The sequence below is a fragment of the Bison bison genome, unplaced genomic scaffold (genome assembly GCF_000754665.1).
Source record: "Bison bison bison isolate TAMUID 2011002044 unplaced genomic scaffold, Bison_UMD1.0 scf7180017864105, whole genome shotgun sequence".
Lineage (NCBI taxonomy): Eukaryota > Metazoa > Chordata > Mammalia > Artiodactyla > Bovidae > Bison > Bison bison.
The window spans coordinates 9,995,059-10,007,602 of NW_011494677.1; the positions used below are offsets into that span (position 1 = coordinate 9,995,059).

General features: G+C 46.3%; 1 protein-coding gene across 1 annotated transcript in view; it reads left to right on the forward strand.

Annotated features, from left to right (window-relative positions):
• Positions 1 to 12,544, forward strand: part of LOC104987802 (tyrosine-protein kinase SgK223) — a 46,902-nt gene that overhangs the window by 27,962 nt on the left and 6,396 nt on the right. The window contains exon 6 of the mRNA XM_010838862.1: positions 11,268 to 12,007. Within this exon, the coding sequence (XP_010837164.1) occupies positions 11,268 to 12,007 (740 nt within the window). The remainder of the gene's footprint in view (positions 1 to 11,267; positions 12,008 to 12,544) is intronic.

Consider the following 12,544-nt stretch of genomic DNA (forward strand, 5'->3'; position numbering starts at 1 on the left):
ATCTGCAGGCTCTGAATTCACAGATTCTAACAGGTTCCCAAGGTTAAATCTTTGGTTAAATCGATGGATGCCGAACCTGCAGATACAGCAGGCTGACGGTACTCTGCTGCTGTTTTGTATAAGACACTTGAACATCTATGGATTTTGGTATCCCAGGGGATTCCTGGAACCAATTCCCCCAGGGAAAACGAGGGATGACTGTATTCCTAAAAAAAAACTGTTGCTTTCCTGTAGTTTTGATGGGTAGTATTAGAACCTTCAGCCTTTAACATTTGTGTGAGTGTGTGTGTGTGTTGACTCCTGTATTTCTCATCGACTTGCCCGAGCACGATAGGTTTGAACGTGTGCTATCATGACCCTCTCAGTCCTAAGGAAATATTTCTTCTCCATAGGCATTTTTTGAGTAGAAAGTTCCAGTGTGAATTTATTGTCACCAACATTTTTCTATCTAAAAGATTAGTGCCACTCAGACAGAAGCATAGAAGTCAGTCTGTGGTGTGTTCTGATGGGAAACTTCTGATAGCTCTGACTTAAAAACAGGAAATATCTTAGCCTTGATTTGGGTAGGATGTGGCAAAAGAACATTTTCTTTCTCTGCAGGTTATCCTGGGTGTCTGTCTTTTTCCTTTCCCCCTTCAATTGTGCAGAAATTTCTACAAAGCACATTATTTTGTGGAGGGCTGGGCTGGGCACGTGAACCATTAGACCCTGTGCTGGTCCTCAGGGACCTGCTCTCTTGGGATTGTAAGTGATTCCGTGGGAGGGTCTTCCATCTGCCACCCACCGGCTCGTGTTGGTGAGAACTGGACTAAACTGCTCCAGCACTTTTGTTTTCAGAACCAGCAAATCATGACGTTTGCTCTCGGGCCCTTACCGTCTAGCCAGGAAGGTAAGATTAAAATTCCTGACCCGTGGGTGGATGGAGTAAGCAAGCAAATTGGGCTGCTCAGAGCAAGAGTGCTTATGAAAGCGTCCAGAGAGAGAGGAATCAGTGAGGGCTGGTGGAGGGTTCAGAGAAGGCTTCCTGAGGAGATGGGACTTCAGCTCTTGTGTCAAGAGTGGTTAAACTTGAGGAGGTAATGGGAGGAAGAGGGGGTTTTGCAGGTTAGGGAATCAATTCAGGAGAAAAAAGGCACAAGGTTAGCGATGCACAGGGCAAAAGGGTGAGACCAGCCTGACACACTTCAGTGGAAGCGAATGAGGGGCACTAGTCTACGAGGTGGTGGGAGGCCGGGGGCTGGCTGGTGCAGAGCTCTCCAAACCAGTCTGTGGAGTTTGGAAATAGGGAGCCACTTGAGGTTTATGAGTATGTTGCTGCTAAGTCACGTCAGTCATGTCCGACTCTGTGTGACCCCATAGACGCCAGCCCACCAGGGTCCCCCATCCCTGGGATTCTCCAGGCAAGAACACTGGAGTGGGTTGCCATTTCCTTCTCCAATGCATGAAAGTGAAAAGTGAGAGGGAAGTCGCTCAGTATGTTGGTGATACCTAACTCAGACTTTTAGAATTAAGATGAACACTTGTCCATCTGACACGGAGATGACATTGTAAACTAGCTATGCTTTGATTTTTTTAAAAAGGATACATTTTCCTGGTTATCCTTTCACTGTGAGCTAGTCAATGGAAATGTCCCTCAGAATCTAGATTCCTGGAATAACAAAAAGGTATATATTGCATTGGCCAAAAAGTTCGTTCAAGTTTTTCTGTAACACGTTATGGAAAAACCTAAATAAACTTTTTGGCCAACCCAATAGCTTCTTAACCAGACTCTGGCTCGTCAGAGCAAACCAGTTTCTATCTGCTGCTCCTACGTATGGCTCTGTACCCAGAACCCTGCTTTGAAACTGGCAAGAGACCACAGGAATTCTCTCTCTTTTCTCCTTTTTAATGTCTTTTAAACATTAATCTGGAGACTATCCAGAACCGCCAGTCATGAAATGTAAGAAACCCTTCATTTAGCCACTCATCATTAGCCAAGGCAGCTGGCTTCAATCTGTTGCTGAACGGTGAGCTTTTCGTCCCATGGATCCTTACTCACTTTTACCTTGGAGCAGAAATACTTACCCATCGTGCCTTTTGTTACTATTTGGCATCTAGTGTTGAAGCTGAAACAGGGAACCAAGACAGGAGAGGTAGAATTAATTCAAGAATGTAGCATCGACTTCTTTAATATTATATATAAAATCAAAAGAGACCATTCGATTATTGATTTTTGTCAGTAAGAATTCACTCATGAAAATGACGCATTTTGTGGATTCTGAGTCTATGGTATGAGCAAGCCTGAGTGAGTTGAGGACAAAGTCATTCCAGGGCATGTAGCATAGTAGCAGTTTTTAGAAACCTCCTGGAAACTCACCTGGGTTCATGGTGAAAGTTAGTTTTCTTAGATCCAGGTTTTGTGCCCCACCCACTGCAAAAGTTTTTAATTTTATAAGAAAAATAAACATAATTGCAAGCAGTAACTTTGTTGCATTTTTAAAAAGCGAGTTTGTCTAAACTTGACAAAATATTTTGTATCAATGTTAATTCAGCTCTTTGTGCTTATGTCGCATTTCTTACTCCTCTGAGCACATCTGTTATCCCATTTGTCCATGTGGGCAGTTTCATTGAACAGTGGGTCAACTCGGTGAAAGGAAAAATCCATCTAAGCAGTTGTCAGGTTTATGCTTGGTTAGGGAGGGACAAACTGCATGTGTAAGGACAGATCTATGAACGCTGCCAAGGGGAAGGTCATCTGGAGTGAATGGATGGATGGGGGTGGGAGGAATGGTCATCAGGAGACTCGTGTGCTTTTAAATGGTTACTTTTAAATATTGCAAACCTCATAATTGCATTAAGATAATTTTCCCTTTTGATGTAGGATAACATTTCAATTAAGAGTTCCACAGTTAAACAAACATCATGGATGCCAGGCTCCCATCTCCCATTGAACTGAAAATGTGGTCACAAGGGATAGACGAGAGGCCTAAGTAACCAGATAGTAGTGACTATAAACTCCTGTGAAGAAATATACCCAGGCAGTGTTTCTGTTCTGATTTTTGTCGCTGGCAAACCAGAGGCACAGAAAGTTCATTAACTATCTTGACAGTAGTGGGCTTGTATTTCTCAATAATAATGCCAAGAGGATTTTAAAAATATAGACATTAACGGAGTCACGATGTGCTTGGTTGCTCAGTTGTGTCAGACTCTGTGACCCCACGGACTGTAGACTGCCCAGCTCCTCTGTCCATGGGATTTCCCAGGCAAGAATACTGGAGGGAGTTGCCATTTCCTTCCCCAGGAGATCTTCCTGACCCAGGGATCTAACCTGGGTCTCCTGCATCTCATGCATTGGCAGGCAGATTCGTTACCACTGAGCCACCTGGGAAATCCCACACAACTATGGATTGAGTACAATTTTAGATGTTGAAGACACAGCAGGGACAGAAGTGCCACGTCCCTTCTTCTATAGAGCTCACATTCTGGTGAGGAGACACGGACAGTGAGGAAGATAAAGAACTCAGGTAGCCAGTGTGTCAGATGGCGATAAGTGCTACAGGGAAAAGTCAACCAGGAAGGGGGTGGGACGCACCTGTCAAGGGGAGACAGTAAGTCCACAAAGAGCAGACCTCAGCCTGGCCCTCGCTGAGCCCTTGCTCACCCACTCAGGCTAATACCTGAGCCTCTGTAAGAAGAAACAGTATTTTCAAAAAGGTGGTTCTGGGAGTTCCCTAGTGGTGTAGTAGTTAGGATTCTGGGCTTTGCTGTGGCCTGGGTTTAATCCCTGTTTCAGGGAACTGAGATCCTGCAAGCTACATGAAGCAAGCAAAAAAAAAAAAAAAAAATGGTGGTCCTGAAAAAGATATCTAAAACTTCTGAGCCAAAAATAGTGTGTTTTCTGTTAATTAAGCAGGCTTGTTAGAATGCTTGATCCTAAATGGATGGGTTCAGTCTAATATATTCCATCCGTGTTTTGCTCTAACACTGTATCTCTCCTCCCAGCCCTCCATGGAGATAGACTGAGTCATGGGTTCTGTTCTGAAAGATCTATTACTAAAGATTGGAGAACTTATCCTAAAGAAAAGATAACCCATTTTTAAGTGTAAGTGTGGCCTGAGCCCTCACAATATCACCACACTTAAAGCTTCATCTTAGGTTAAGCTATTCTCTTTAAACTAAATTTAAAAACATGTTATTATTTCAGTAAAGTCCATACATGTCTATGATACAAATCTAAACAGTGGAGAAAGATATAAAATGAAAAGCCAGTCTTCAGACACTCCCATCCCAGCTCCCACCTGCACTTGGAACATTTTTTCTATATCATCCCACAAATTCATATCCATATTCCAAATATCATAAACTTCAGTTCTACACATTTTTGTACTTACTGTATCTTGAAGTCCTTCAAGTCAGAACCTGTAGGTCAACCTCATTTGCTTTTCATGGTACATATTTTTTCATTGTCTGAATGAGTTAAACCCTCCTCTTGTCAATGCATATGTAGGTTCCTTTCATTACAAGTCTACAGTAGCATCCTGGGACATACACTGAGATAATTTGGTGAGCATATCTGTAAGATAACTTCTTAGAAGTGGAATTGATATGTCAAAACACATATGCATTTTAAAATAGATGTTACCAAATTAACCTCTAAAAATGTCAATTTATGCTTCCATCAGCGGCATGCAAAAGTACCGTGAACATTTAATTTTACTGTTAATTTGGAAGCAAACCCTTAATGATTGTGTTATAATGGGAAAAATCATGACTCTGGAAGCACACACGGGCTGTAGACATGAAATAGTTTCCATGAGCCTGTTTTCCAGACAGACAGTGCTTCCCCATTTTGCGTGTCAGTGGCCTACTGACAGTTGATCACTGTTGATCGCAGTGACCACAGTTGATCACTGTTTCTTGGGGTGCTTAAGCAGTCCAGAGAGACATCTCACAAATGCCGCATTTTCCATACAATTGTAAAATGCTAATAATGTGTTTCCATTTTCAGACCACGTTTGCCTTCTTGAAAAAGTAAGCATTCCTCTTGAAGGAATGCCATATGGCTTCCTTTAACAACAACAACAACAACAAAAATAGAGCTTAGTCTTTTTTGATTGTGGAACCAAACAAGAGCTTGTACAGTTTTCCTTTGGAGGAAAAAATTACTCTCTGTGAGTCTAAAACATACCCTCCACCCTGACCCTTAACATCTTCTGGGGGTGGGGAGAAGGGGTTTTGGCCAAAATCTGTAAGACCACCACTTCCTGTGTGATGCTGGCCTCCACCGATGGCTTCAGTTTTCTCACCTTGAACATGTAGGGATTGAAGCAGGCCATGGTGCGGACGAGGTTTCTCCATCTACTTTGTTCCCTCTGCCTTGCCTGTAGTAGGTCCTCAGGAAATACTGAGTGAATGAATGGATTAATATATACAGTTATTTCCAGCCAACCAGTCATTTCCTCTTAGCCTCATTTTAAAAAAAGATCCACAAAATGCTCAGTGTTTCGAACAAAAGAAAATTCCATTTACTTTCCTTTACAAGGTGGAGAACAGTCAGATGCCAAAGCTAAAGTTTGGAGCTGGGCTGGGGGGCTCTTAGCTGGGACCCTGCCCTTCGTCCCCACGTTTGCTCTGGCCTCCCTGCTGTCAAGGTCTGTGCCATTCAGCCCTTTACATCCGCCGTCAGAGGGCAGAGCCAGGCGCCGAGGGAGCCACACGGGCTTATTTATACGTTTCAAAACTGGACTGACCACTTCCTCCTGAAGCCCAGCTCTCATTTTGGCTGTAGAGAACAATGAAAGTACCTATTAAAACCCAGCCAGAAGAGAGGACTCTATAATAAGAAAACCTCACAGTGCTGGGGTTGAACTTTTGGCCTGCGTTTCTGCATAGGAGTTAAGCTCTTTTTCCGGACGGTTGAAATCCTGGTTGCTCTTCTCTGCTTTCTCAATAGGATGGCACCAAATGAGTTCACCTTCGCGCAGCATGTGATAGTTAGTTTCCTCCGGGGAAACACTTTTCTCTGAAGCACAGGCACTAAAGAGATGCGGATCTGTCCTGCTCTATGTCTAGCTACCGGCTTGATATGCAGAATTGAAAATTGAAAGGAAAAACTTAGGAAATGGGGATTATAGCTCTCTGGCCCTATTAGTACACAAAGTCATTTTTTAAAAAACTACCAATGATGTAACTGTGATGTAGGCAGACTTCCCAGGAAAGTATTTTCCATTCTTACCCTTTTTATACCCTTAATTGTAAGCCAGAATTTGGAAACAGAATGACCTAACACCGGCCTAAAACCCCAGGATATATTTGACTCTGTCTCGTGCACCCTTGGATCCAAGTCCTGAGAACATGGGCTGTTGGCCAAAGTGTTTCATGATTTTTTTAGGCACATTTTTCTAAACCAGTGGCTTGCCTGGGAGTTTGGAGACTATTTTAGGTGTCAAGGCATGTTTGTCCCCTCTTCTTTCTGGCTCTTCTAAATGCAGAGGGTGGCAGCTGCTGCACATAGCAAGAGTCTAGCCTCTGCAAGGTCACAGCCATGTTTCTGAGGAGGTGCCGCACGGAAGAGTCAAGAGCATGACAGAGCCAGAGTGGGCTTTCGGGGGCTCCCTGTGATTCCATAGAAGACGGCTACTGCCTATCTTGAGGTGGAGAAATCACAGTTTCATTGAGAAGCGTCACACATGGACATCTCTTTCTGAGAAGCCCTAAGAATATTAACAGCTGAGATGTTATTTATTTAGTCCTATGGTACCTGGGAGCCATCAGAGAGAATTACGGTCTTCTCATCAGTCATGGATCCATGTCTGAAGCGTGGATTAAGAATGCCTCAGGACAGAAGGTGGGGTGCCTGTTACCAAACTACCAAATGTGTATGTAAAGGGCTTCCCAGGTGGAGGTGGTGATAAAGAACCCACCTGCCAATGCAGGAGATGTAGAGACACAGGTTTGATCCCTGGGTCGGGAAGATCCCCAGGAGGAGGGCATGGCATCCCACTCCAATATTCTTTCCTGGAGAATCCCGTGGATGGAGGAGCCTGGCAGGCTACAGACCATAGGGTCACAAAGAGTCAGACACGCCTGAAGGGAGTTAGCATGCACACACACACACACACACACACATATGTAATGCCCAGTTATACAGGGAAAGGGCACATTTCCAGTGAGCCTCACTTCACTGGATGAGGTCTGTGTCATGTAGTCCTATCCATCCGCTGGGCAAGCGCCTGGCTGGGAGCCTCCCTGTGCAGTGCCATCATCTGACTGCTCGGTGCTTTAGGCGGTGCTTGTTGGGTGACAAACACTTAACATCTAAGAAATAAAGAAAAAGGAACCAGCCTACACACTAATCCTTGAAGCCACGCCTCCTTCTAATATCCAGTACTCCTGGCTAGACTTAGTTCAGAGGTTGCAGGATATGGATCTCATCAAAGCCACTGACTCACAGTTCCCACAAGAAAGCAAGGGAACACCTACAGAGCAAAGGAGAAAAAAATCACTTCCTTCCAACTGTTATTTTTTGTGCTAAGCACAACCTCTTGGTTTTCTTTGGTAATCCAGGGTAAGAAGTGTCGCTGATTTTATATATATATATATTATATTTTTATTTTTTTTTTTTAAGATTCCTGCTATTCTTAAAGACTGAAAAGTTTTCCAGCCACAGCATATGAGAGCTAGAGCTAGAGGAACAGAGGAAGCCAGATAACCATCAGTATAGAGGTATTTTCTTTCAGGGGCAGCTTTGAGTCAGAATACACATGAGGAGCTGTTGAAAATGGAAAGAGTGGCTGAAATTGTAGACTATTAGTTTTGGAAGGGGCCTTTGTGGGGATGCAGTCTGGTCAGTTTTAAATGAGGAAACTCAGCTGAGTAAGATTGACAGCTGACATCTCTCTGTGCACCCTCAGGTCAGGGTAGAGGCAGAAAGGGATGTGGTGAGAGCCCTACAAGGAAGGCAAGACAAGCACACCAAATAAGGGGGTGGGTATAAGCATGAAGCTAAAAGAGGGGACTAGTCCACAAGCTGATTTGTCACCGACCTCCCCGGCCAGTTGAACTGGGGAGCAGGAGTCATAGGCAGGGTGTCCCTGTTACTGGCTGTTGTTGTCCAGTCGCTTGACCCTATGGACTGACTGCAGCACGCCAGGCTTCCCTGTCCTTCACCATCTCCCAGAGTTTGCTCAAACTCATGTCCACTGAGTCGGTGATGCCATCCAACCATCTCATCCTCTGTCATCCCTTTCTTCTCCTGCCCTCAATCTTTCCCAGCACTGGGGTCTTTTCTAATGAGTTGGCTCTTCGCATCAGGTGGCCAAAGTATTAGAGTTTCACCCTCAGCATCCGTCCTTCCAGTGAACATCAGGGCTGATTGACTGGAATTCTGATCACACTCCACTCCTCCCCCACCCTTATCTTCTGAGTGTTGATAATACTCTCTGCCTGAACCTGGTTCCCAGCTCCTGGGTGCAATGAGCTGCGTGTACTAATTCTGTCCTTCTGGGGGCTTCGCACTGGGCTTGCTGTGCTGTCGCTCACTGATGCTGGTCAGTGAGGCTGGGGCACGGATATCAACACCTGAGGACGTGGTCGTCCACCTTGCTGTCTCTTGCCTATGGAGAAGCATCTTAAGTAAGGAAACCACCCCCCACCCCGCGCCCTGCCCCATGTGGGATATGAGAGGCTTGGTGCCGGCCACTTCTGTCCCACTTCGGCTGGAGAAAGCAGAGAGACTCAGGCATGAACAGCTATCACATATGCGCAAGCAGCCCTACAAAGGCCTTGAGTGAAGTGACGCAGAACTAACAGTGGCCTTCCTGTGGGGCCTCTCTCCACGTGTCTCAGGCCTCTGGGTTTGTTGTGCATCCTCCATGCTAGTCGTCCTGCTGAGAGGAGAGGGGCTCAGAGAGGTAATGCGTGCCCTGCCCTTAGGAGGGGACATGCACAACTTTTCTGGCACCAGGGACTGGTTTCCTGCAGGACAGTTTTTCCACAGACTGTGGGTGGCGGGGGGTGAGATGGTTTGGGGATGATTCAAGCAAATTATAGTTATTGTGCACTTTATTATTATTACATCAGCTTCACCTCAGGTCATCAGCCATTAGATCCTGGAGGTTGGGGGCCTGCTGAAAATGATGGGTGCACATCATAACTGTCCCTTTCCTTAAATCTGAGACCCCTGTTTCTTTCACATTTTAACCTTCAGGAAAATAGCATGCATTTTACCACATATGGATAAAGTTAATGGGTTTCTTTTAATCCCTCTAAAAGCTTTTATTAAAATAGTGGGTACGTCTTTGAATCAGTTCTTAGGATGAAATAAATTAGTATTATTTCAGTTGGCACTTCCTTGTCTCCAATGTCAGTACCTTTTCTTAAATGTTTTTTTACTTGAACTCTTGTTTCACTGTGAGTTCTCCATTTCATGCAGTGATACAAAGATGAAGTGCAGTCTTCGCTCTATCTAGCCTGGCCATCCATCTCACCTTCTGTGATGTTTCTGGATGTACCTGTGCTCTGTGGAGACCTGGGGCAGTGACGGAACTTTCCCAGAATCATATCAGTATCCATGTGCACCACTCTGGGAACTCAGGGGTCTAGGAACCACTCACTTTTCTGCTGCTTCTTCTATAAAATCACCTTCCTTTGCCCTCTGGGCTTCCCTGGTGGCTCAGAGGTTAAAAAAAAAAAAAAATCTGCCCACAATGGAGGAGACTCGTGTTCAATCCCTGGGTTGGGAAGATCCCCAGAGAAGAAAATGGCAACCCACTCCAGCATTCTTGCGTGGAAAATTCCATGGACAGAGGAGCCTGGTGGGCTACAGTCCATGGGGTCGTAAGAGATGCACACAGCTTAATGACTAAACCACCACCACCATTGTTTGCCTTCTAAAATGTCTGTGGGCCTGCCCTGTCCCCCAGGCCATCAGTTTGTCAAAACTCATAGAATTATACACTAAAAAGGAGGCATTATATTGCAGCTAAACACTACCCTCTATAAACTGACTTTTTGAAAAAATCCAGCCAAGCCACACATGTTCACGTTTGTTGTTGCTGTTCCAACATTGTTTGCCACATATTAGAAGCAACCTAAGTAGCCATCCAGCGGGAGCTGGTTAAATAAATTATGATACTTGCATACAATGATATAGTATGATCAGATCAGTCGCTCAGTCGTGTCTGACTCTTTGCGACCCCATGAATCGCAGCACACCAGGCCTCCCGGTTCATCACCAACTCCCAGAGTTCACTCAGACTCACGTCCATCAAGTCAGTGATGCCATCCAGCCATCTCATCCTCTGTCGTCCCCTTCTCCTCCTGCCCCCAATCCCTCCCAGCATTAGAGTCTTTTCCAATGAGTCAACTCTTCGCATGAGGTGGCCAAAGTACTGGAGTTTCAGCTTTAGCATCTCTCCTTCCAAAGAAATCCCAGGGCTGATCTCCTTCAGAATGGACTGGTTGGATCTCCTTGCAGTCCAAGGGACTCTCAAGAGTCTTCTCCAACACCACAGTTCAAAAGCATCAATTCTTCAGCACTCAGCCTTCTTCACAGTCCAACTCTCACATCCATATATGACCACAGGAAAAACCATAGCCTTGACTAGATGGACCTTTGTTGGCAAAGTAATGTCTCTGCTTTTGAATATGCTATCTAGGTTGGTCATAACTTTCCTTCCAAGGAGTAAGCGTCTTTTAAGTTCATGGCTGCAGTCATCATCTGTAGTGATTTTGGAGCCCCCCAAAATAAAGTCTGACGCTGTTTCCACTGTTTCCCCATCTATTTCCCATGAAGTGATGGGACCAGATGCCATGATCTTCGTTTTCTGAATGTTGAGCTTTAAGCTATGGGGCACCCGTTAAAAAGAATGAAATACACCTGGACATCATCTGATGCGGACTGTCTCCAATCCGTAGTGTGGCAAATGAAGAAAAGGAATGTTGAGATCAGTGGGCACCATTTGCTCTCCTTTGTGTAAACGTGTGTATGTTGCGTGTGTGTTTGTTTTGGTTGTTTGGCGGATCTGCAGAAGGATGCGTGAGAAATTGCCAGCAGTGGTGTCCTTTTGATTAGAGGGACTGGATGCTGAGGGACAGGATAGGAGGAAGACTCATTGGCATTGTATACCTTTTTTGCACTTTAATTTGTTCATATGCATATGTTGTCTCTTCAAGAAATAGATAAAAACAATATAAAATAAATTACTTTGATGGGGAAAAAAACCCACAGGACCCTGGAACTGGGCAGCATGGATTTCTAGCCTAGAATTTCTGTTTCTCTCTCTCAGGTCCGTCATCTGAGCCAGCTCACTCGCCCACCAACAGCAGGAAGAAGCTCTTTGCCCCCGTCCCCTTCCCTTCAGGCTCCACCGAGGATGTGTCCCCCGGCGACCCCCTGCAGCCCCCGCCTCTTCCCCAGAAGAAGCTCGTGAGTCGGGCGGCCTCTTCCCCCGATGGCTTCTTCTGGACCCAGGGCTCCCCCAAACCCAGAACAGCAAGTCCCAAGCTGAACCTCAGCCACTCGGAGACTAACGTCTGTGCCCATGAGGACTCCCACTTCAGCTACGCCTCAGGCCCTGGCGGCCGCCACCAGCACGTCTTCTCCGCTTCCGAGCCGCTGGAGAAAACTTCCAAAGGCAGTGGCCACCGCGGCCCTGTGCTGGGGCTGGGGGGCAGCAAAGGCCTGCAGGGCAAAGGGGTCTCCTCCGCCTCGTCCTCTCAGCTGAGCGTGTCCAGCCAGGCCTCGGCAGGCAGCACTCAGCTACAGCTCCACAGCCTCCTGAACAGCATCAGCAGCAAAGAGGGCACCTACGCCAAGCTGGGGGGGCTCTACGCCCAGTCCCTGGTCCGCCTCGTGGCCAGGTGCGAGGACCTCTTCATGGGTGGCCAGAAGAAGGAGCTGCACTTCAGCGAGAATAACTGGTCCCTGTTCAAGCTGACCTGTAACAAGCCCTGCTGTGACTCGGGGGATGCCATTTACTATTGCGCCACCTGCTCCGAGGACCCCGGCAGCACCTACGCCGTGAAGGTAGGTCTCACCCCCCCCCCGCCTCCCGCTCCCCTGCCGTGCAGCTGGCAGTCCTGACTGGCAGCCCTGTGGCTTGAGAAGTCCTGTGCCCTCGGCCACCTCCCAGAGGAGGGTCATTTCCTGGAAATATTCAGTGAGTTCACTCTGCCTGGCCCAGGATAGTGTGAGTTGTATGCACGGGTTCAGTGGAGGAAAGAGTGAGCTGAATGTGGTCAGCCTGGTCATCCAGGGCAGCCCAGAGCCCGGGATCTGTACCCATCCAATGAAGGGATGTAAATTTGAACTCCTTGAAAGTCAAGGGGGTGGAGGTGCTTTTAGGAAATTCTTTGCTTCTGCTGACCCAGTGGACCTGAGAAAATGATCTTTGAATCACCGCTCTGCTTCCATCCTGAACATTTTCTTGTGTTCAAGTGCATCAGTTACTGTCCCCTGCCTCCTGGGGCTGGACCTGGGGGCTCCTTCACTGTCAAGAGACAGCTGACCTCTCCATTTTGAGGAGGAACAAGCCTGGTGGGACAGGCTTTTAATCCTTCTTGC